This window comes from Bombus impatiens, unplaced genomic scaffold, assembly GCF_000188095.3.
Source record: "Bombus impatiens unplaced genomic scaffold, BIMP_2.2 scf_0665, whole genome shotgun sequence".
In the NCBI taxonomy this organism is placed as follows: Eukaryota; Metazoa; Arthropoda; class Insecta; order Hymenoptera; family Apidae; genus Bombus; species Bombus impatiens.
In genome coordinates, this window is record NT_177084.1 from 190,663 (window position 1) to 218,162 (window position 27,500).

Sequence of the window (27,500 nt, forward strand, 5' to 3'; positions counted from 1 at the left end):
GTTCGTCGACGAGCATACGGGACTCCTGCGACTCTAGACTAAGTTTTCACATGGAACGCCAGATTCTTTTGCCTTCCACGAACATCGACGGGGATACGCTTGTTGTGCACACCTCGGTCACCCGATTAGAATAGCTGCTGATCTCGTATGCATGCACGTCCGAGACCAGTCTTTTGGAATTCGTTGAAATTCTCGAACGAGAATCGAATCTTTCACGGCGAATAAAAATATCGTTGGTCTTTCTGATGTTCATCGAATTTTCTACGCTAGAAGGATGATAGGATTTCTAGAGGAAGATAAGAGATAATTACATAGTGGGAATTACGAAAAATAAAGAGTCCTCTTTCGTTATAGTTTCATCGTTGATGTGCAGTGTGTAATTGTAAACAGTGATGAGTTTCTTGTCCGGGTGAAGCACCCATGATCGAATTAAACAAACGTACGACTGTTGATACGTCATTAAGCGGATTTAATGAAAGAGCGCAAGCATATTTTTCCATTGAACGACGTCGATGAAAGGCATCATTATGCAAATGGCATTTCAAGATTGACGGACAGGGTTGCTTTCCTCGACAATGCATGCGCGCCAGTATTTCTGGATGAGTAGACAATTAAATGACGTTCGCGCACACTTAATGAAAGGATTGGTTGATCTTGATTAATGGTGCTAGAATTAAGTGTGTGTAACTTGATCGACGGGGGATTCCTTTATTCGGTTAAGCGATGAAATATATTATTATGTAGTGTTCGCTGTAGAACTGACAGCTGAAATTGTTTTGCCGGAGTCCATGTATGCCTGACAGGATTTCTTAATAAGTGGATAATTAAACCTTATTGGTGAACGTTTAAAGAAGTAATTATTTCGTCTTAATTAGTCAGGACGTGTGTAATTATGTGATTTTGCTCGAAAGAAAGGGTACAACTGTTCGATGCTCCTTACGAAAACCTTACGAAAATTATTATAAACGTATGTCTTTTAGGTGACGAATATCGAAACATTGTTAATATTTTCAAAATTCTATTCCATTAACTTCTGACAAACTTTTACGATATTTATACTTTTGGCTTTTTATCTTCTGTATAATATGTGAGAATATTTTTAGAACAAAAGACGAGACGATATTTTAAAGATCGAATTTCGATTAAATCGTAATAATTGAATTGCAAGAAATCTGATTTAAAGTTGAATATGAGATGATACACAAATCAAAGCTAATTATATACACTTGCTTTACAGTCCATATACCTGTAGAATATTGTCAATGTATCCGCGTCATAATTTACTAGTGAAGTGTTCACTCAATTGTATGCATATGCATCGTTGACGCATGACATATGTACCTTTCTTAACTGTTTACTTTCACAGCTTTGAAAGCGAAGTTGACAAAGTAAGATTATGAAAGATCATAAAATATATCGCCAGTTTTATTCAAAGAAGCAGCAAAAATTCAAATATAAATTGATTATACCGTAGAATTGTACACTTTCTGCAATCATGCTATTACTAATAGCCGGTATATTATAATTATATCAATGAGAATAATTGATGTTTTCACATAAAGATAAATTATTCGTATGATCGATAAATCTTACATAACGGAAGATTGATACACGTTTATGATGATACGCGTTCAAGGAAAAATTAAGTCAGGAAAGTAATCAATTTTCTCCCAGTTCGAAACGAAGTACACTCTCCTCAAAGCATGTTGAAATGTATCATTAGAATGAATTAATGACGAAACATTTTAGAAACGGACATTTTGGAGTACGGTTGTTTTAACGATTTCTAATTAATATATGTCTCTCGAGAGGTAACGGAGCAATGATCGATTAAAAACCCAACTGGGGAAAGTCTTGGAGCAAGATCATGATAATCGATGATTTATCGAGGAGAGATTTTGGTACGTGTTACGTTAAATCATGTCGGATTTCGATAAAATGCTTAATTGAAATTGCATCTCCGTGAGAAATTTAAAATAGGATTGCATCGTTATTATTAATATTACGAGGAATCGTGTTTGAATTGAATGGTCGACGTAATTAAAGCGCATACCATAATCCAATGAAACTCGTACTATAACGCATATACTTAATTAGATGAATGATAATTAATGAAACTGGCCAAGAATCTGTGATTAAACGAGTGTTGATTAATTAAAACGGATTTCACGAATATCTATACGCGATACGACTTGCTTTTCGCGTTAAAAATCATCGCTCGCGTGCTCATGGAACCTTCACGCGTATCACGAACGTACTCGATAACACTGGACACTTTGTACGTAGACGTTTTATTTATTAATACCTTTCGCAGAGGATTAATCGTAAAGTATCACGCGAATTTGTTTTAAAATTTCGCTTTGCCGCCAAACTTATTTTAAAAGTGTAATCTATTTTCTTAAATAGCTCGTTGTCGGATACTCAAAATTAGCGTTTTTCATCTGGCCGAGATAAACGTCGAGCCACGAAACAGTCGGAACGAACGCGAGATAGAAATCTTGTTGCCAATGATCAAAGATCCAGAGGCGCGACCTTATTGATGCACCCGCGAATCTCTCGTTGCAAAATGTATCGGGGTCAGTTCGAATGCTGTTCACGTTTTACACAACGTTCCGGCCATCCTGCGTCAAGATTCTTCGTCACGACTCCCAAGACTAAGAACACGAAAATGTCAACAGTTGCGACGTGACCGAGTTCGGTAAGCGCGACGAAGTATGCCTGCCAGCAAATGTGCCGGGGATGCAATTTCACCGGTGATAACGTAACAAACCCACCTCGAAACGAGGCTCGAAGGAAACGCGCATACTTTTTGCCTGAAACAACACCTACCGGGAGCAATTTGGAGCGTGTCGGGCCATTTTCGAACGTGATTCATTGCTTCGTTGCCCCTTCGACTCCGATACGAGCGGATACCACATTTAGCCTCTCGTTTCTGTCTCGATCTTACTCGTAACAATATCAACTTCGATACAGGAAAGCATAATTTTACTCGACTTTTAAAATTCCAATTGGTTTTTAGGCAAAGTAGTGGAGTACGACTGTAAATTACGATACTCGGTAGAAGGAACATGAGTGATAAAGTTCGCAATGATACGACTTGAACCAGCCATAAGTTATTTCGTCTCTTTGCTTATTGAACTCGAGCGTTCACTGGAATCAATTAATCGAAAGTAGATTAGGACTGACGTTCGATGTTTTCAAATATCGCGAATAGTTTGTTGCAGCTGTTCACTTGACTACGTTCAAGTCCACTTGCGAAACGCCTGAACGCGTTTCTCGAAACTAGTTTTCGTGGTCAGCAGGATTAATGACACGAAAGTGATCGCGTAGGTCTCTGCGGCGTAGAAGTGGCGTGGAACAGAGCGTTCGCCGGGCATGTTTAGACGAAAGTGACAGTGATTAGTGACCACGGTGCATACCTCCGCGGAGCGCACGGCAACGCGGGACTCCTTTATGATTTCGCAAAATTGAACGAATCGTTGTGCAAAAGTGGCCGGTGAAAGTGACCAAGTTTCTCTTCAGAAGTTTCTTTCACTGCAGGAAAGAAGCGATAGCAAAAGAAAAAAAAAGGGGGGAGAACATCGTCCTCGTAGATTAATCTTCGTTAAATGAATATGTGCGTTACTATAAATTTGAAGATCGCGTCAGTTTCCGAGATATCGCGCGATAGCGATAAGTGTTAACGCGTCGAAATATTATTCAAAATTTGTAATGTACGTTTCGTGCTATGAAGGGAATTTCTTCTTCTTTTTCAATATTCAGAGAAAATTAAGTTTCTTCGCTATGCAAGTTAATGGTCTAACGATCAAACGTTTAAGTTACACAATTTCTTTCTTACATAAATATCGCGAGTGATCAAAAATCCAATGACGAGGATGTAATTTTAAATATTCCGCGATTAAAGGATTGAGTCATTTGTTAGCCTGTTGAATAACGTGTTAGATAAGTAAAGTCCAGAAATTTTATACGTGTTTAGTGATTTGGCTATTTGTATGTGATTGTAACAATGAGAAACCGGAAAAAGAGTGATTACTTGCGCACGTCGCGCGTTGGACAGGTGGTTGATCGGTGGCGAACGAGACGGCGAGCAATTAACGAAATATGCAATTAAAAGACCGAATAGACAGGGATAATTGAAACATCCATGGGTGGAAAGGAGGAAGAAGAGGCTGGGGACGTAGCCGTCAAGATGCCGGAGGCCACTCTGAAAATATTCAACGGTGTACAGGTAGGCGTCCGAAGTGTTTCCATTTCCCCGAAACATCCGATACAGTCGTACAAATTAGGAAACGCGTGAATTTTGGGGTGCATTCGAAAACGAAAGAACGAACTGTTCGCAGTTCGTTGCAATCTGCTTCAATTAATTCGGCTGGAGAGTTCGTTTGCCGCGTTCGTTTTCACGCTGTTATCCTTTCTTCGGAAGAGTGCGTGGCCAGAAAGGGAGGCGATGGAATTTATTATCTCGTTGAATTATTAGGTAAACGTACAGGTTAGTCTTAAGGGCGTGTTAAACGACGAATATAAATTGTAGCCGAAATTGTGGTTGCCTGATTTATGCTTTTCATATTACGTATAGTTACGACCATTGGGGCTACCGGTCTTTAAACTAATATGTGGGTTTAGGAAATTAAAATTATTTGCGAGATATTTTATGGCGTCCTTCGAGGCAATGTTCCTCCAGTTCTCCTTTACTCCTGTTCGTTTTTTGTTGATTGAAGTTTGAAACAGTTTAAACGAAAGAGTTAAAGAATTTGTCAAAACGCCTTGTAATTGAAAGAATATTTTAATATTTTGATATTTTATCATGAAACTGATGTTTCTAGTTTATGAATGAAGTAAATAACTCAATTACTGAAAATCTTAATTATCATTGAATTCATTTATTCATTAAACACTTGTAATTTCTAATTATATCTCGACGGTATTTTCTAATTGCCAATAACGTTTTAATATCGAAGATACAGTAGAAACTTGATTATCCAAACTAACATGACACACGATGTTCGGATGATCAGATAAATTTGCTTTCATACGAGTAAGATTTTGAACTATTTTGTAAATGTTAATATTAAGCAGGAAGCAAAACATTTAGGTAAAAATGTGTAACTTCTCTCAATTTTCATCTGGTTTTTCAATTTTTCTTACAGGGAATCATTCCCGACTTTTCCATTAATTTCCTAGTAAAAGATTGTTCCGTTAATCGAGGTAACAACCGAGATTTCACGTCGCTATGCGTATTACATATTAACAGGTTCAGCAGACGGATTGAAATAGCAAAGTATGATAGAAGTATACGCCTTCAGAAAACTAAAAAAAACATACATGATTCATAATGTGCGATACGCATCCTGAGAGTATGCCATAACTCACGTACAACAGCTTTTTCTGTTCCATAGCAACGTCTATCGTACACTTCCTTTTTCCATTCATCGTTTCTTTCTCTGTCTTGTCTGTCTAACAGCGCGTGCATATGTCTATTTGCCTTCTTCGTTGTTTATCTGCTTCTGTCACTCTTTCTATTTTTATTCTGCACATCTATTTGTCAGATTCATATATAGAAAGGATCAGAGGCTGAAAGAAAATTGCTTATAATTTATAGCAGCCCTTAAGGATGTTGTACTTAGGGCACAGTAGATACACATTGATTGATGATAAATTCTTTGGAATGCTCTATGAATTTCTATGAAGAATTATATAGTAGTATAATGTAATATAATGAAACCCTGAAATGGATATTACAATGTGAAAATGTTTAACAAAACTTGTATATCATGTTTCTAAAATTTTTATTTTTATGCGAAGTGAACGTATGGTTTGAACTGTATGTAATTTCGAAAACTGCTGGTAATTTTATAATACTAATAGCGAAGATGTTTTACCATGTTAATTGTGTATTAAAAGTTATTTAAAAGTACGAGTATATAACTTATTATATTCGATTGAGTCATCAATTCAATCGTGTTTTTTTAAGTAAAAGACGTTTTTATAATATTCTTCAAGGTGCGAACGAATTTATTGTTCAATCTGATAGCAATATTCTTAGTATAATGATAATTCTAAACCTATGTGTATTAACAATATAAGAGACAACGTTTTTGCAAATATATACGTACGAGAGACATAACATTCATTCGAAAATCAACATGTGAAAAGTAAAATCTATTTTCATTTCCGATTGAAGTTTGCGTCCTCATTACACGCATGGAGAGACTAACTTCATATTACTGAATAGGCTCAATACATGTTGCGCGTCTTGTCGACAATCGTCTTTCATAGCCTGTAGTAAAATACTAAAACAAGTAATGAAGCAAGACTGTGTCAAATTAACTAATCATTGCAAATAGCTATGCAAAAATTAATAAAAAGATATACAAGTTTATGAATGATAAAGTACAACTTTTAGGGATGTGTTTAAGTTGCAAATCGCATGATAATAGATATTACTTGTAAAAGAAGCACATCTATATGTAAAAGGTGATTTAATAAAAATTTTCATAAACCCCGTAAAAATATTAGAAATAGACGTCATTGCTGCGTGCCAATATTTTATATACGTTATATATTATCGTCGAAAATCTGTATTCTCTTTTTAACTTCGTTAGCTTCAACTTCATATATTAATTAACTTATGCGACATTCCATAATATGTTAGTACTTAAATATTACCTACGTATAAATATTTTTCCTATATTTCTTTCAATTTTTTTTTATATTTATTCTTATCTCATATAATAAAACTATGTTCGAATTAAAGTTGTATTAAATCATTATTAGAAGAGAATTTATTATGCCCGTAACTATAGTTATGCCATGCTTGTAAGAAGAGAATAATTATCTTATTCTTGTTTGTTATCCTTCTAGGAAGCGGCTATACTTTTAAGAAGAGATAGCCAAACAAAGAAATGACCTCATCCGTTAATAATTCTAATTAATGTAATCAGCTTAGCTTTGATTGTCACAATGGGACTGCCACCCCTAATTTAACATGAATCTTCTTTATATGCTACCAAGAACACATTCTTTTCTCCTTCGTTTCTATGAAATAATTATATTCGTGGAAAAGTATAATCGAATCTACCAAGACTAACTTAACTGATAAATAACTAGTAATCATATACGTAATAATGTAGTAATGATTGAATATTTGAAGAATTAATTGCGTGGATAAATTATGTCAAAATCATGTTCAATTTCAAGATTTAAATTTAAATTTAGATCTTTTAACTTGAAAATAAACATAGATTTTAAAAATAAAAAATAATTGTAAAGAATAAATTAACTAATTATTTGGAACTTTACCCCTAGCACCGATTTCGATAATTTTTTAATATGCCGTAAAAATCAACATTTTGAAGAAATTTTAAAGGTATTTTAAAAGGGTATTATAAAAATAACTGTAGCAAAAGTCTTTTTAGTTTTTATTATGAATTGACTCGGGTGTATTCAGTATAATCATGTATCACAATCGATCCTTCAATACGATTAAATAACCGATTATTTAAAATCGTTTTAATCAGTGTGTTTGTATTCGTTTTGTGTATACTGAAAGTTAGTATAAATTTAGTTTGAATCAATTAATCATATTTTTATCTTTCATCTTGTCATAATTCTACCTGAGTTTTTCTCTCTTTTTTTCATGAAATTACTGCTATCGTGTGTCAGTGCTATTACGAAAATGATTTCATATCGACATCGTGTAGAACTGCTGTACTTGGTGCGAGTAAAATTTATGAAATATTTGCGGTGGTATAATAATCATAACCGTTGTTGGAAATTTCACAAGACTGATCGTGCGTAAAGATAACACGAGTGAAATCTTGAATTCCACGATTATGGTAATCCATTGATCGTTTTCGGTCTTATCGCGAGACGGTTGGCCATTAATACATTCGACCCAGCGCACAAACAGTAATTCTACGAAAGCATTTACAGTTTGATATGCTAGAACATAATTGTTTTCTTATTATAAAATCTTTTATTGATACTAGTCAATGTATTGTTTGACAGAATTAATATACAATTTGTATAATCATTTGAACCTCTTAATAATCGTGTGTCTGTTCTTTCGCTTAAGATATAGTCATCGATTAAAAAATTTGAATTATGTTTAAGTATATTTCACAATTGAGAAAGCACGTTTCTTTTCTTACATATCACGCGCATTTATAAATCGCAGGGTAACGAAAAATTGATGACATCATTAGAGTATAAATTACAAAGTTTCTTACGGATAGGACGTGTATATTACGAAAACACATTACGAAAATAACGTTAATATATAACATAACATAAGTGGCACGAGAAAGCACAACCTTTTTTATCGAATGTAAAGTGGCATTTAGAATCAGAATTCAAAACTGTAAGTATTAGGAAATTAGAATCGTCGAAGAAAATTAAGCAATAGAATAGATATAAAAGAAACATAAGTACACGTATATCTTTTAGATAACAAAATCGTTCAAATTCAAACTGCGATAATGCAAAGAGCGTATTAGGCAGGAAAAGAAGATAAAATTCAATTGCAAATTCATGAAGAACTCTTCTAGAGACCAATCAATAATGGGATGATAATTATGAGATTGAAATTCATATAAACTGATAAAGTGGATAAGATATTTGACATTTATTAATCTCTATCCTCGTTATGTCGCAAAGTGCCGTGTTCATTGTTTGCGGATTTCGCGGCACAGAATTAATTTAAATTCTGTAGCCGTATAATGGCTCAATTGGTCTATTTCACTGTCCTCAACAGGTTTTCTAAAAATAAAATCGATCGGCACGCGAATAGAAATTTGTCGAAACCATCGTAGAAAAAGCAAAAGACACCTGCAATTTTTCCAAGTCCTTAGCAATTTTCGTTGTTTAATTTAATACGGCGATTAAATTGATAAATTGTCCTTGGTACACGAGTTTACAAGCGTCACGTTTATTACAAAATTTATTGAAATCGACTACGCTTTATGTGACAGCTATTGTTCGCTATTAAGATAATTTCAGAAAATTATCGAATATTATTAACACTTTACAAACGTGCACGAATTTTATACTACGTTTGGATTCGGTTCTCGTTAAAGTGTTATTAATCTAAATTTGTTCGACAAATTTGATATTTATCTTTAGCAAAGTTTTAAGTATCTATTATACCGTAAATACAATTGCTGTTGTACCGTTGTTTTTAAGTTTAGACTATATATCGGACAAAATAAAACGTTTATTTATAAAGTTAATTTGTCAATATATTTCCGTATCTTGTTTCATGTTTTGAAGTTTGTATGGGATAAGATACAATAAAGGAATTGCAATCAAATGCAGTGAAATGTAAAAAAAGATGAAGAAAACTTTTGTTAGAGAAACCTAACGTTTGTTAAACTATCCACTTATTTCTACACAAATCTCAATTTCTTATACATCATATTCCATTTTTCAAAAGTATTCCGTATTTATGCCATAAAAACAAGAAAATTCTATTAAATAAATCATATACTTTTCCTTGTTAGTTTTCCAGTATCCTTAAATTCCATATTATCATGAATTATTATGTGACTTCTATACAAAATATCCTTCGGTACGTCCTCAATACTGTCTCCTATACTATACCAATATACATCGAGATAAAACATATGCGTAGTAGGACTAACGTAACGAAAGAACAGTTTCATATAGTACTCTCGTATGCGTATACGACTTCGTATCGTATCTACATAGAAATATCAATCACGATTATTATTATTATTTGTGTTTGGTGCATCCGATATTGCACGGAATTTTCAGAGGTCGCTTCCGCTATATGGAGAGAGGCATAATATTTCTGGAAAATCCCTGTGATTCCGAGAGGAGATCCTCCCGAAGAGAAGTTCGATGAAACAACAATGAGAATCATCCGGGGGGATTAAAGCAGGGATTATTTTGCGGCACGAGTATCTGAATCGAAATGCCGTGCCGCTCGCGCTCGGAGAAAAGATTTTCAGACATGGAAATCATGATAGAAACGCAAATTATATGTACTGCACGTGTTGCAATTAAATCAACCAACCGTGCTCTCGTCTTCTGGGTATAACGTTTCTTCGATATATTTAATATTTTCCCATTTTAATGAGTCTATACCGTGTACACGTTGGAGAGTTATTGATCCGTTGGTGAAACCATTCCATAACAAATTCATTTTTGTAAACGAAATAATACGAGCGATATTAAATTTGTATGAAATTCAATTTCGATCGATTATCTGCGCATTGCACGGCGTGCAGAGCAATATTATAAGGACATTTATTTTATCTCTACAAACGTTATTCCAATCTTCATATCTTCATATTTTTATATTTCGCGCAACAAGCAAAAACAAAAAAAAAAAAGGAAATTGGTCCATCTTCGAATGTTTTATTTATTGAAAATTCCGAAACAATAAAACACAATGAGAAGAATTTCAATAATTTCAACGACTGATATCAAACGTTAGATCTGTGTAAATGGATTTTTTCACCGTAACGTTCGGCTACGCTTTTTCCTCCGAATGCATTTTTAAACGATATTAAAAACATAAGATTCGTATATTTTTTGTAAACGTTAATTGATATTTAGTTTGCTGCTAATTTAAGTTGTTATTACGTTCATTACTGAACATATCCTTATTATTGATAATTCTATACGTTAATAAAGGATTTTCATATAAAACGTACCTCTATCGGATAAGTCAATAACTTTGTTTTCGCGTGAGACAAGCTTCATTTATGTTGACCTATTTTATAAATATCAACGTTAGTAATTATATTTATACGAATAAGAATATAGCAATTTTTTTCAATATTTATCCTTTCCAATATTTCTTACTGGAAATCACCTCGAAATTTCTCATTGATAGATGTTTCGATAATCGATAGTTTCATTAACTAGCGTTCCGGTAATCGAAGTTTTATTGCGTTGTAGACTGAATGAACTAAAATTGTCGAATGTCAGCAGCGATGTCATTAGTAATTTATCAACACGGTATGCTCAATTACGAAGGCGACATATGTATTGTGAAGAACAGACTGTAGATACGAAATTGTATTAATTATCGTTCCTTATTACATTTCTGCAATTTACCCTCTGGTCAGTTTTATTTATTGTCGTTAGAAGAGGGGTCGCTATTTTTATCGACCGTATAATCATCAAACAGCGTGTTTGATCAAGGAAGAGGATACCTTCGAAGGATACACGAAATTGTGCTGAACTTTTCTGGTATTCCAACCCTCATGTTTTCCTCGCTGAGTCGACCTCTTCAACCCCTATTAAATGCGAAGAAATATTTGGCAGAAATTGAGAAAGTATTATACTTGCCGAAAGCATTAAACTTTGAAGGGTGAAGTGGATTATTATTAATAAATCAGTTTTTTTAAACGTTGTAGTATAATATCGATTACTGGTTTGTTATTTTCAATTCATCGAAATGATTCATTGTTATTTTCTAAAGATTTTTAAAAAATGTTAAACGCATAATATTGGAGGTTTGTGTATTAGTAATTGTATATCTACCGATATATTATAACATTTACCTTCGATGTCAGTAGATAAATATAATAAATCTAAGATGAGGTTATAATCGTACAATTATTTTTCCCTTTCGACCCCTAATATTTCCCCTAATATTTTGAAATAGCTTTGCTTAAAATGTACATTACCAAATATATATGTCTTTCTATTTATTAGAACGTTTCTTTTTCATCCGGATAGTTATTTAGATAATTTTATTCGTTTTAAATAACTAATCTGTGTGCGTTTCATTGACTTTTATAAGAAAAATAATTAATGTAAAACAAAAGGAAGAATAAATTTTTTTATATTTAACGGAGAAGGTAGTAAAATCGAACGTTTCTGGCTTTCGCTTATCTCGAATTAAAGTTACTTATGTCTCTGCATTTGTTTCAGAAGTATGTACTTTCAGTTTGTACGAAAGTGCGTTAGCCTCTGAAATACATCGTTGTCGAAACTCGGTAATTAGATCATCGTTGAGCGCCAACTATTTTGCCGAAACATTGTAGCTCGCAGCAAATTCGTGACTTCGTAGCGAACAATCGACCCTTGTATATCGTTCTCGAGAAACTGGCCCAACAATTCGGACACCCATTGACTACCTTTGGCCAGAAAATCAAGTACCGTATAATTTCGAAACCTCGCCTTAGTCTTCAAACCTCGTGCCATAGCAATCACACTATACCTCCTATTCCACTTTACCGTGGCGAGCAATCGTTTGCAGCGGTGTAGCCCTGGAGAAATGAACTTTGCCTGCGCTGCTCTAATTTGATGTGGGAAGTAAGATTTAAGTTTTCCACGTGGAGCGAAAGAGAGATGTTCTTCGTTGATTTTAATGTTAAGTAGTTGTAGAGTTTGTAACAAAGTTAGAACGTATCGTTCACAAATACTTGATCTCTGTTGCATAATCGGAAATATGCGAAATGTACTTGAAAAAACATTCATATAAAATAATCAAATTTCTTTTCTTTTTACTTTTCGTACGAATATATTATTTATGAACGAAATGCTAAGAATTAATAGGATGAACATCATGCATGAAAATAAAAAAGATTTTATTTTATGGATTATCGCGTAAAACGAGTGAAAATCGTAACGGAAATATAAAAAGAAGTTTATTCGAACGCACGCATGTGTATCATAACGATAATAGCCGAGAGTGATTCACCAGAAATTAGTATAAAGATACTACTGGTAATCGAGCTAAAACAGCAGATTAAAAGCTCGTAAAAATCATATTTCGGTAATTTAGTTCTCTCGGGGGGCTATCAATTTGTACGGTACCGCAGAAGGCAATTAACGGGATAAAATATAGGCTGTTACATAATTAACGAGTTCTAATAATCTGAAATCAATTTAAATGAAAAAATAGGAATAGACAATTTGTCTAATTCAATAATCATATATCATCCGCTATATTTATTACTAATTTATCGTCCCAATTAATCTGAGAATTATTTTATTTTTTGATAAAAATCGAATTTTAACATTTTCGGAATAACGTGTTACGTAAACGAGAAAACAGTAACATACCGAATTAATATCAATGCTATGACGAATCAATTTGCTTCCTTAATATGCTGTATGTTATTTGCATAATTATGGCTTATTTATAGCATAATTATAGATACTGTAATACTTTCCTAGTTTTCAAAAATACCTGTAAACACAATACTAAGGCAACATTTTTCTCGTTACAGTACATGGGTTCGTTTCCTGTGGCAATTCCCGACATTGCCAGCCGAGCTGAGTACGTACGCTCCCAGTTGGAGACCCTTAGAGTGAGTACCCTTTCAGACAAAATTTTTTTCTGAAAAATAGTAATTCTGAAAAGGAAATGAGCGTTTAGGCATTGAGAAGAGTCTACCGATAAAACTTGTGACTTATATAAACGTTATTCGTAAACACATACAAATAACACAGATTATTGTAGTTGTACTGTAAGCGTCGTAACAAGAATCATTAAGGTTTCGAAATATGTAATGGATCGATATACTGCGAACTGTTTTCTTTCCCATTTGTGTTTCGCATTTGTATGTATGATAAATCTCAAGTTTTATATTCATGTCAAAAGAAGAATCAAGTTTTATGCATTAATCGGTATTAACTAGCGTACTGAAATTCAATAACGAGAATGTGACGTTATTCATAAAAATGGTATTTTCACAATTAAACAAATGCGAGACATCATCACCTTCGAAATAATCTCCATTATACATTATTTTTATGTCGGATCTAACATTTTAGCACTTGTCTTCGATATTATTTTACTACTACATGATTATATGTAGCTAGACAGAGAAATTGTCGGAACAATCATTCGATCCAGCTTTTATCGAACGCGTTGCCTCGTATAACTGAAACGTCTATTAGTAGCACTTACCCAGAAGCCTTTTCTAAACGAGGGAATTGTCTGTTGCGGAACAGGCCGTGACGCAATTAACGCCGGCTACGTTCCTTCAGCTAATTAGTCTGAACTTACCGGGTTCATAGCCGCGTGGCAAGGGAATCAAACAACAGATTTGCGGCTCGAAATAAACTTCGTTCACCAGGTTTATTATTGTAAGCTACGTTATTACTGTAAACCTAGTAATGACTACCGACCCTGAAGGGATCAGCAGAATTTCGGTCTGGAGTTTCATCAGAGTTGAATATTTGCCTGGGAGCGAGAGCAACTCGTGCCAGAGAGTTGTCGGTCTAATCTTTTGCGTGTGTGTACGCACGTGTCTGCACGGTCGTGTGCGAGCCGTGTACGTGCCAGTGAAACGGGAATTATGAGCCTGAATTTTATGAAGGCATTAAAGAATATCTCGTGGCACTTTTCGTCGTGGTGGTATTCCATTAGACTCTGATGGACAGATTTCCATGAATACACTCCGCGGTTGCTTCCCGTGTTACCGGTCCGCCCTCTTTCATCCAAAAGGAAAGCCGAAGATATCACCGTGCCTCTGCTTTCCGAGCTCAGTCTATTCATTTGCTGCTTATCCGAATGTTAATATTTTACCAGCATATGTATATTCATTTCCAAGCTTGAACATTGTTTTAGCTTCGCTTGTTCCAAATTGCCGCTTTTCGTTAATCTCGAGGGAAAATTTGCAATAACATTGATTTTACGTATATATTTTTATAGCAGCGGTTAGTTGTCTCTCTTCTGAGTCTCGTTGCTGCCACGCGCTAAATCGAGATTTGTTTTACTCTATAGACATTGTAACAAGTTGACTATAGATATTTTGTGCATTTATATATATTAGGTGCATTCTGTACATTTTTGTATATTTAGAATACACGTAGGATATATATTTTTCTTCTAACTGTTTTTTTTTCTAACCTTCGGTGCAGCGCACTATGCGATAGTAATTGAATATAAAGAAAATATTGGAAATATTTTTAGCGAGTTAGAAAAATTCAGATATTTGTTATATTCATTAGACAGAAACAAAGTAACTTAAATATTAGATATGTATGGCGCTATGTTCTAAATATACGTACATGTATAAAATTCGCTTAGAATTAGTTTCTCAGAAACACGACCAACATGTCTTCTTAAATTACTTCCGGCGGATTAAATTCGGTATACATAGCTGAAACCTAATCTTCTGTCTCTCACGTAAATTCTAAAATTTCGCTAAGGTATTTAAGTGGCGTTTTATATTTGTAAAGTTAAACTCTTTTTTTACATGCTTGATTTACTATTCGAAATTGAACGAACCTCCACGTAACCTTGTTTGTCTTGAAACTCTTTAAGACTCAAATAATATATATTATATAATATACAATATATATATACTAACTTAAATATAAATAATTTTAATTTCACGAAAGCTCGATTAGCTTTATATTTAATAACGACAGTATCCAAAAATTTCTTTCTTATAAATCTCTTTTATTTATACACCAGTTTTGCTATTTGTAGTCATTTTACATAATTTCTACTTATCTTACCACGATTCACCCGATCCATTCATTCATTTCACTTATTCTTTCCACGTTAATTAAAAGATCAATGAACAGAACTACGAGATAAAATACGTAATTAAGATTTTCGTAGGAACCAAGATGGTCATGTTTAAATATATGTTTAACGCAGAAAAAAATGCATTTACATTCAAAACTGGCATTCTACCTTCCACGTTAGATGCCCAAGGGACAATCTTTATCATTGGCTGTGATTGCATGTTTATAGGATCACAGAATGCATTCGCTTTGCATATACGAGGATGAAAGTTATTCGTTGTTAGCCTGGCTTTTGCGCAGTCTGCAGTTGTTCTCTATGTGGATTCGACTTGTAAAGCTGTGCTTAGCGTAAGCGCGCAGCAAATGCATGCGTATCCATCTCATCACCCTTTTAACGTTCATATTTTATATGCCGGGACTAAATGAGGCGAAAATCACACTCGAGTGAATAAAAGACGCAACCAGAATCATTTGGAGTCGCTGATACCAGTGAACCAATGTTCCTTTTTATACATACATGTCCTGTCCCATATTTTACATAAATGGCTCTCACTAGGGAAACTCGATAGGAAAGCAAGTATAGAAGAAGGAACTCGAAGATAGAATTAGAAATTGTATATCGTATTTCTCTTGAATTTTAATATTTTAAACGCAACAACAGTGTATGAGTCATATGAGCGTTTACTAAAAGCATTGCGACACCTGTATTCCTCCTTGGATGATTTTCAATAATCACACTCTATAGAATGTACTTTAAAATAAAAAGTTCATAGAGTTACATTATAATTTCGATAATAATATCTTGTTTCTCTTACGATTTTATTTTTATTCATACGTTTAGGGCAATAAATAACACGTTGTCTTTGTACATTTCTTTTTGTTTGATTACTCGATAAAACTAAGTAAATTATAAAATTAATAACCGAACAATGCTTATTTGTAAGGAGTTTCATTAGAAGATAAAATGAACGTAGACTTGCTTATAATTCATTTAAATAATAGAAATATGCTTTATTGTATTATTTATTAAACTGTCATAATTTTCGTTCGTTTTCTCTAATGGTCAATTTTTATTTGATCGTACGTACCTTTCTATATGCTTTCATGCAAACAGGAAATTGTCCCTGCGCTTTTTACAGTGGAAACTAATATCTTGATTTTCTTCGCTCGTTCCTTCAGTTTAATAGAGCGGAAATATGCGGTACTTGCGATTCTAGGCGGTTTTAAAGCACGAGGTAAAGGTAAATGGTGTAAAAATCAGGCAGATAAAAGAGGTGGAGAAATTCCTTGTTCACCCTGCACAATACAATGTTGCGTCAGTACGTCGTGTCGGAAGGGAAATAGAAGAACAGAGAAAGAGATTATGTACGCGAATAACATTGTGTTGTACAGGATATAATTAAAATTAAATAAATTCCTATTTGAAATACTAATAATATCTTCGTTAAGTAAATCTTTTTAAACTACTGTACATCTATCTGTTTTAACAAATATTTTATTGAAACAATGTCAAGCAACATATTTAGTAAATTACATAATTATCTTCGTGTAATTTTTAATCGTTTTTTCATAAATGTGAATTTAAAATTCGACCTGAATCCTATTACAATATAAAAACAATTGTTTTTGTTTGAAACATTCTTCCGACATTGTTCCGCGAGTAAAACTTTAAATTTCCATTTTCTACCAAGTTCATAACAATATGCATACAGGATACAGCGAATTTATAAATTCTCTTATACCGATAAAAAAGATATGCAAGTCAAAAATCTGTTAAATATTGAAGACCATTAAATTGGAATAATTTTACCTTTGTATACCAAAGGAGATGCTTAAGTCACTATGTATCCCGTTTACTTTACCTTTTTATTAAAAATCTGATCTGTACGGTTTGCTTAAGAAGAAACCATTATTTCGTTAAAAGGCAGGCTCGCAACTAGTGTCAACCGAGCGTTAATATTTCTTCCTCGGTTTACAAGACAATACGATGTGCAAATAAGGGACGAAGGAAACAAAAGAAAAAGAAGGACAGAAGAAGGAGTGAAAAAAGGCGAGCATAAACCAGATTGCTGAGTAGTCTGTGTTTACTACAATATTATACCTCTCTTCATCGTAGCGACCAGAGGGAAGTAAAGCTTTCCCATTTATGTCCGATTTTTCCTCCTGCAAATTTCTCTCTTTCCTTTTACACAGCCAAGTCTGATCCTTCGAAGGAAAATTCAAGTGAGAGATGCAGCTCGCCGTTTTTACATGCTTAAGCTGTGCTCTATTTTATTCTCGTACTCGTTGTATTGGCTACTCGAGAAACTACTTAAATAAATGCAACTTCACTTCATATATGCAACTGGAGCGGAAAGCGAGATAATTTCGTTTGAGAGTACAAGACGTTGCATTAAAATTTTCACTGAAAATCACGGAAATGAAAATTTAATTAGAAATGAATTGCATGTTTTTAATGCTTTAGACGGGTAACCCTATTACTTACAGCTGGAAATATAAATTGTTACGGAATATAAAGTTTTTATTTGTAGGTATACAAATAAGACATCTGCTCAATTAGTAAAATGCATTCCTTCTATAAATATTCTTTTATTATCCGTTATGAATTTTCATGTCACTTCTTTCTTGCGAGGTTTACTTTCAAGTAAAATTCAGTACAAACGATAAGTTCGAGGTAATAAATGTGTTGTAAGATTTGGGAGGAATATCCAGATATTTAAAGAAAAAGTATAGTTTTAATAATTCACAGTACATATGGATATGGTATCCGTGTTGGAGAAATGACACAACTTGCAAAATATATTTTTCGAGTTATGACAGTGAGAAGCTTCTTTTTAAGATCCTTCAGGGTTATAAATTGAAGACAACAAGAAACAACGCTTGAATGTGTTTTGCGAGCATTATTCTTCCTGCTAATTTTAACGAGTAACATCCACTTTTACGTTCAAAGATATTATTCTTTGTATCATTTGAAGCAAGCATACACATTTATAACACCACACACCAGAATACACGTTTCAAATAATTAAATTCCAAGACAGTTTGTGCGGTTCATAAAAATATTCGTAATATTTAATTAGTATGGAATAAAATATTGAGAACTTGACAAATCTCTTGCAAATATTTCTCAAGGAATCGTTCAGTCATTTAACATCCTCGTTAAGATTCTCTGGATAACTCATACTTACACTTTTTACCTTGTAAAATAGTATCAATTTTTAATTAGACAGCGTGTCAAGCATCGCATATACCCGTTGTTTTAGTTTCTAATATCTCGGAGAAACAACAGAGAAAGTTGATATTAAAATCAGCCCAATAACATTTTGGACAGGATATCTATATATATAAGTCCACGTTTACTGGTTTCTCAAGTTCGCTTTATACCAGAAAGTATTAAAGAAGTTTCTGAACCGAATTTCACTGCTCTACAATTACGGGACACCGTGACAGCTAGAAATTTCATTATACTAGTCCAGAAACTTTATTGTGCTATTTAAAAATACCAGTGTGCCAGTTAAGAGATCCCTCGGGGAAATTTCGGCGTAATATCCAAAAATTCAACGCGAGACTCGATGTTTTCCACGTATTACCTTCCACCACGGATTTATGTGCTCCTCGTCAATGGAATTCCAGGTTAACCGCTAGAATCATTAATATCGATGGAAACCAGCTTCTACGAGTTTAAACTGTTCGCCGAGCTGAAAAGGAACTTAAAGAGCTCCGCTTTAAAGGGTCGAGAAACGCGAACTTGCGGCTTCCGTTGCATATGCTCCTATTAAAGTGAAAGGAAGCACGCTTGTCGGGAACAAGATGTCGGTTAACGAAACTTGAAAGTCGTTACATCTGTTAATACGAAGTGCAAGGTAACGTGCTTAAGCTTCGAGCGGTTATATTAGTTCAGGCGTAAAATGATGCGTCAATAAGTGGATGAAATATCGCGTGGGATGAGTTAGTGATTATTACAGGCTAAAGCATCATTACGTCGTATGTTATGTAAAATACATATCGTGAAGCGAGCTTTCTTTCGAGTATGCTGCGTATTTGAAAGTGCCAAAGTTTTTGAAACAAACTAATTCTTCCTCAACCTATGATTTTAGCTGACAACGAGTCACTAATAATCCATTGTTAATTTAACGATTGGTGGGACTGTAAATAATAAATGGTAAAAAGAAAACAACGATAATTTCTATTACAATCGGAGCTTGAAGGTATGGAAATTTTTCAACGAAAAATATTAATAAAACAACGATAATTTATACTTCAAGTTGAATTTGAAACAGGCAGACGATAATGTAAAGGACGCAATTAATATTTCGTCAAAGTATTTACAAGAATTATTGTACACGCTATCGATGTCGAGTGAATTGCGTCACGCAAACGTCATGTAACTCGTTATCGATACGAATTAACGTGTGTAAAATAATTTCATCGTCGCTCGGTATCCTTGGTCGTCATCTCTCTTGCCTGCTCGTCTTGCAACTTGTCAATTTTCGTCGATTCCTCGCTGGTAGAACGCCATTATACTATAAGCGGGATAAAGAAGATATGCAGAGACGAGTCTCGGGCAAGGTCAACAAGTTTTAACGCAAATAAAAAGCGTAATTGACGAGGGTTCTACGAGAAGGTGCACGAGGGCCCATGCGCGCACTAAATTGTATGTCTTCGTGGCCGAGTTCGAAATTAATGAAACACGTTTCGACGCACCCGGTTACACGGCGCTTCTTTAAAATTCTACGCGTTCCAGCCAAATGTATGTAAATTCCTGTGATCATCGAATTTCCGTTTAATAAAACCACCCTGTATTTTCACCGTGCTGTCGACGTAAATAGGCTAGTTTAACGAAAGGAGAACTTCATTCAAGGTCATAATGGAGGAGAAATTCATTTATTATTGATTTATGTAACATTCGCCGTATAATCTTATAGAACTTGGAGAAGAGGTTGAGTAATTGATACGCTGAAAGAGGCAACAGCCGTGACAAAGCAGAATGGAAATGACTTACGAGATTTTTTTCCAGTCGATCTTTGTTTTAGAAGATCTTTGCGGCAATTTCGATGATGTTTGAGCGTGTAACTCGTTTACTCAACTATGTAAAGTTCATGCTGTAACTTTATTAAAGAAACACGTGGTTTAACTAAATACACATATGAGTGTGAAATTGCGTAAATCGCGTCTGAGTAGAATATAAAATTTAAAGGGAATTCGCGCAAAAAAGGAAAGTAAGAACGGAAATCAATCAAGGAAATAGATTGCAAACAATGAGAACTTCTCATAATAATGCGAGAGGATTGAAGTTTAATTAAACTGAATCAAATACACTCGAAGTTTAATTGAAATTTAAATGCGCTATCAGTTCGGAATTGATGAAGAATTTAATTTAAATACAGTTTTCTTTCCGGTATGAGACAACACCAGTGTCAGCACGATCCAGTTCTATTTTATAGTTTTGCATTTGCAGAATCTTACTGGCTACATTAAAATATCGTATCTGTATAGCATGTATTAGATGTATTCGCAAACAAAGTAATTTACCGTAGAATAATTAGGTTGGGATTAGGGAACATCTTCTTCCGGAAAAATAAAAGAACAATCTAGCGTCTTTAATTCTTCTTCGTACGCGCGTCTCAAGTTTACTAAACGAAATATTCGTCGTATCACGTAATTTCTGTAAGTGTATTTGCAATTATATCGCGGAAGAGCTACATTTAATTAAATCGTAATGTCATAAAATGGACATCACGAGACAGATTTTTATAAGACCTGCTAATATTTATTCGACGATAAGTTGACATACAGATCATCTTTTATAATGTCGATTCCATCATGTTCTGAGTCCTGCTTCTGTATACTAGAATGCGTTATTACCAAAACAATCAAAAAATTTAACAATGATCGTTTTCGTTAGAAGTCCCTCGATTTCATTAACATTTTCTGTTTGTACGAAAAACTTATTTAACAAAATTAAAATATGCTATGATATCAAAGGTCGATTTTTATAGCAGCAGTAAGAAAAGTGATATGCAAGTCATTGTATGTTACTATATTATACAGCATAAAATTTATACAGTCGTGCATGAAAAAGCTGTTTCTGGGCGATGTGTTTCACCATCAGTGACATAAGGCGGACAACGTCAATATTCGAGTATTAATGTAATGGGATGGATGTACATTGTCATGGCAATGAATTCGAACTAAATATAAACTAAAAACAGAAGAGAGGCGTTATAATTTATGAATACCTTTGGTTGGGCTACAGATTATAAATTATCTATTTATTGTAAATAGTTTGACACGTCAAATCATTTTAAACAATAAGTAAACTGTGTATATATTGTGAATAATCTTACGATTATTTTGGAAAGCGATTTTTCTAAAAGTAATAATTATACAAATGATTTTCACGCAACGATATCACTTAGAAAATACAGTGTAAGCCAGTACGTAATCCTATAACGTGAAAAAATTGTTACTGCTCTCGACTAATGCAATTTGGACAATAAAAATGAAAGTAGAATATGTTTCTAAAAGAAATAATATCAAATGGAACATTTGCAAATAAAAAGTATACAAATTCTAAAGCTGGATAAAACTTAATTGACAAGAAAACTATACCAGCATGCGAAAAGCAATATCGATGGAATTTTAAACGACCATAACTTTCTCTTTCTTTCGTCATCATAATAGTTAGGTTTTAATTTTCCTGTTTTTTCACATTATTTTATTTTATACATATAATGAGGAAAATTCTACGTTTTCATTGTTTGAACATAAAGTGGAATTCATATTGTTCGCTGCTATATTTAAAAAGAACTTTTTATTTCATTCTAACCTTTTGTGCTCTGGGTGCTGTATAACGCTCAAAATACGTTCCGCGTTATACGGCACTCAGGTCTATTGCAACTTAATAACTTAATTGCAAAAAGAATGTTGATTCAATAATGCAGGAGGCTATTTTTCAGCACATTGTACAGTACATATCATCAAAAGGTTACAATTCTAATTAAAATATGTACTATCAGGTTACAGTTTCTAAGAAATGAATGGAATTGTAAAAGTTAAGAGTTAAAATGAAGAGCATAATTGAAAGAGTCTTATTGGTGTGAAGTAAAGGAGAAAGTGTTGAAAATATAATATTAACGTTAAATATTAGTTAAATACTGTAACAGTATGTTTCACATAGAAACTTGATTGTACATCGATCTTTTAAGCCAGTCAAAATAGTATGACAATCTTTTAAAAAGTCGTAAATGTACGAGTAAGTCAATATATTTGGTTAGATAATTACTGTACTGTAATTATTATACACAAAGGTAAATAAAATTTACTTCTTAGAAGTTCTACATCGTTCGAAATTGTAATGATAAAATTACAGAAACAATAAATTTCACGCTCAGAACGTTATTTAACTAACATTCGCGGAAGTAATACTGACTTCAATAGCGGAACTAACGTCGATTACATCCGAACCGTGTTACATCCACTTTTTATCCTTTATCCTACTTTGCTTTTCCTTCTTTTTGTCTTTTCTTTTATAGCCTCACTGATACTCTCTAATTTTTTTTCCCTCTGTCTTCGTAATATTTCGATTGCGTCCTTTGTCCCTTTTGTTTCGTAGAATGTGCAGGGATGGGTTGGTGTTTTGCAGAAGATAATAAAGCGTATTCTGCCCCTTTCCATTCTCCAGTTTCCTCCCTGTTCCCTGCGAAAACGATACGCGGTTCCTGCCATAAAAATCTTTCTGTAGGAAGCTACGCAGGACCGTACGCGTCATTTCTGAGTGCACTCTAATTATTCACGCACGACGAATCATATCTAGCGAAATAAAAGAATGTTGAATGTTTTCATCCACTTTTGGAGAAACCATTTTTCGATATCACTAAACTCCCCCGATTAGCATAAGCCTTCGGAGCTACTCTTCCTTCTGCCCAATTTTTTTTTCTTCAGGATTGTTTATATTGTCCACCCTAATCGGAATGTCCAATCTAACATTTTGTTCACTTTTCGAGTTACGTTGAAAAATGTAAAGCTCCCCTTGTTTCTTATATTTTTCAGTGAACGTACGTATATTATACAGATTGTTGGAAGGCGAGGAGTAAATGTTTCAAATTGAGCAAAGAAAAACAGGGACAGCGCGAGAGAACGACGAAACTTCAATTTACTCGGACATTTAGAAATTACAGTTAGGACGGATAGGACTTGCAACTAAGGATGACAGTGTGAAGAACGAAATACGTACTTTAAAATTGTCTAGAATATGCACGTAAGCCCGGTTTCAGTTTTTGCTGAATTTTCTTTGCTTTCAAACGCTGAATCAGATTTCATAATTATCTTGATGCTTTTTTTACGAATTACACAATGAAAAAGCATTGTGACCCGCGGAATAAATTTGTTTGCAGATCGCGTCCGCAAATAGACCGCTGGGATTTTAATTAAAATCAGATGCAACGAAAGCAAACGAAACTTAATTTCATTATCAGTGATTTAATTAATACATATTCCGTGGGACGAAATAATTTTCTGGCACATTCCACACAACTTTGTACTTATCATAACGAATGCCATTACGCTTTGTCTTTTACCGGAACAAACGCAATCGTAAAGGTTTCCATGCGAAAAAGCAATTACGTTTGTTTCGTAACTAGATTTTTCACAAAAAATTTTATAGCTTTTCCAGTAGAAATTAATTCCAAACATACGTACGTATAGCCTTCTTTTTTTTCCATTGGTTTGTCTACTTTTAAGCAATCCCAATGTGATGAGCAAATTTTCTTCCGTTGTCTGGGCAAAGTACTTTATCGTAGCCGGCATTTATGAGCAATAAAACACGCGGCGACAATTCGCGTTCGATTATTTGGTCGTTTCCATATCGTCAGTCCGCGCTCTCGACTCATCTTTCTCTAGTTAGTTGGAACGTGGCGTTTAATCTGTTCGTGTTCCTCTTTCTTCCAGCCGTGCTCTTCTTTCGCGAAACTGATCGAAGCGGCAGAATCGGGATCCGATTCAAATAAACGAAACTCGATTATTATCGGCCGGATTCCGTGGGTATCACGAGTATCAATATTTGCTCGGACGAAATAAAATCGTGTTTGCTAAATTTTAAATGATGCCTGAATGATAAAAATGCAAAGCGAGAAACGATCGAAGCCAACTGCACGCGTATTGGGATATAAATTTGACGAGCTAACCTGAAACGCGAAGGCCACGATTAAAGTATCCGCCATATCTATTGCATCGGTGAGATTGCTGATATTTGTTTACCTTTGCTTGATGTTATTCTGTTTTTGTCTGGACGGTACGTGCTTGCATTAATAACGCAGTACATCGGCTATTTAGCATTGTTCGTTTTGCATTGTACATTGAGCACGATTAAAGAAGTATCGAAAGAAAATTGTCCATAACGAGATATCTGGTTGTGATGACTGGTGCAAAGAATTTACATGCTACGTTGTACCATATAAAATGAATGTTTTGTTAAGGATGGGAATAAAAACAAGATCTTCCACTTTTATTTAAGCAGTTGAAGACCGACGTTGCGTTGACGCAGCGTTTTATTTATTATCTTTTCTCGGTTGATTTATATTATTGAATTTTGGATTCTAGCATTGATTATGAAAAATAATCCCAAGGATTTGCTTGATATTTTTCTCGTTAGTTTCTCTCATTTAGATCCTATAAATTTCATAAAAAGAAGCGCTATTATTATTTTCGTACACGATATAGATAGCAATAACGAAATGGAAATGTGAACATCAACTCGTCTCTGATCTTTTGAAATGAATTTTATCGATAAAATTTCTAACGAGATTAAAAAGATGTTATATGAATGACTTAAAAACCAAAATCGTTCGATTTCGTGTATTAACAGGAATTCTTTCGCACCTTCGTTAAACCGAAGGAATTCTCCATTGATAGAGAATCATAATTGTATATAAATGTATATAAGAGAAGATAAATCGAAAGCTATAATAATTATTAATGTGCTTTTTTCTTTCCTATTCAAATCAAATCTCAAAAATTGTATTCGAAGAGATTTCATGAAATTCGTTTCGTATCCCATATTGCTTTGAAGCTTTCGTGTTAGGTATTGATTGACAATAAACTGGTTTCCAATATGTTTTCGTTTTATCATCGATTACGTGATACGCTGGCCATAAAGTTGCAATCTGTGCCAAATGAAAATTCCTGCTGGAAATAGAAAGGGGTTTAATTCGTGTCTATATCCTGGAATTCGAATTAAATTGAGAACATTTAGCTGAAGCGCAGCAAAAAAAATGACGGTGTAGATTAACGAGGATTCATTTGTCGAGGTGAAAACGATCCTGGGAACAATTTCATCCGTCCCTTTAACCGGGACAAATTTCGAGTGTCGCGGGAAGGTTGTCAAAGCCACCTGCTGTAATTGCCAATTACATTGGCCGCTTTCACCTCCTGTCAAATGACAGTCTGCATTTTTCGCAATGTATCCAGCTGTTGCACGCTTTGCGAATCCACGATTATCCCAGATTAGAAACCACATTAAAAGAACGTGTATTAAGTTATTATAATTGCGTCAACTTGCAATATAAACAAATTATGCACGAAATAAATTCTATAATCCTCGACACGTACAGATGAATCGAACGTCCTATTGAGATTTTCCTACCCAAGTTGAAGCATTGTCGTTACAGCATGAATTAATTGGACATGATGGTGTTGTGTCGCGCAAAATTGGCTCGAAGAAGAATCCGGTCTCGTTCTTGGAATCTAAAATCAAATCGATGGTCCAGTACTACGGAGGAATGTAATTCGATCGAGAGAAAAATCCAATAAACACATTCCTCGGTGGCGCGGCATATTAGCATAAAACGACTTTCTTCTTTTCAGCCTTCTGTCTGTGTTCCTGTGAATACGAATATTTCTGTTCGGTTGGATCATAAAAGAAACTGATTTATATTTGATGTTCTCGTCATGCGACATCGGAATATATTTACAATATCAAGCGATAGGGAAAAAATGTATAAATTAACGCAAAACGTACTTTAAATAATTGAATTCACATGTAAATCATAAGTTTACCATTTTTGTTCAATTAAGATGGTATCGTGGATACATAATTCCTACATTTTTGAGTGAAATGGATAATGTGGTAGTTAATTTCGAAGATAAAATCTGTTTATTAGAATACCAGTTTCTTACGTCTAACGTTTCAAGGTTTTGGAAATAAAATATTTCTCGCCATTCTGTAATCTATTAAAAAACTTTTGTACAATATAAATACAAAATATAAAGGTTCACATAAAGCAATAAATATATAAAAATTACTTTAGATATCATTGTTTCCCTTTAAATTATGAGAATGTAACGTAATAGCGTTATTTCGATGAAATATAGATCGCACTTTTAATCGATATAACATTTTGTCGTAGCATAACGAGTGATATTTCTGTAGCTAACAAAAAATATCATAACGCAATCGATGACGAACGACTGCAAACTATGAAAGTTCATGTTACAAATTGCAGTTCGTTTCTTTGGTGAATGGGTCATTCGAATAAATTAATCGAAATAATTTTCTGAGCTGTCACGCCTGTATCGTACATCGTGGGGCAAAAAATGGCGATATACGAGTGGAAATTTATCATAACGTCCAATAGTATAGAAAGTGCCGACTTCTTTCTATCGATTGAGATAAATGAGGCAGTTTGTCAACACAAAAAGCTTTCCTCGTAAGCATTGTATCCTAGTAAATGCGTGACGATAATTTCATGATTTCACATGTGATTTTCACGTAGTCATAATATACGGTGCAAATATCAGGCTATTTATCAAACAAAACTATTTTATTATTTTACGAATGAATTTGAAGACTCGTATTACTTAATACTGATAAAAATCACAAATGAGCAATACGACGACTGGAATATTTTAGAATTCATTTGCATAAGGCAGTATAAGAAACCGATTTCTAAAAATACGCATAATATCCGTTAAAATATCGGTAGCTGTGTAGTGTAAAATATCAGCAGTTACGTTCTTACATTTCATATATAGCAAAGCTT

The 27,500-nt window shown here is 34.0% G+C and overlaps 1 protein-coding gene across 4 annotated transcripts in view; it reads left to right on the forward strand.

Annotated features, from left to right (window-relative positions):
- LOC100747418 (tensin-1) overlaps positions 1–27,500 on the forward strand; it is a 278,060-nt gene that overhangs the window by 11,656 nt on the left and 238,904 nt on the right. For 2 of the 4 annotated variants that reach the window (XM_033322774.1, XM_033322773.1), the window contains exon 2: positions 13,209–13,289. In XM_033322774.1, coding sequence (XP_033178665.1) covers positions 13,209–13,289 — 81 coding nt within the window. Of the gene's footprint in view, positions 1–3,794; positions 4,229–13,208; positions 13,290–27,500 lie in introns of those variants that run through there. The other 2 variants (XM_024370140.2, XM_024370138.2) reach the window with 2 other exon arrangements.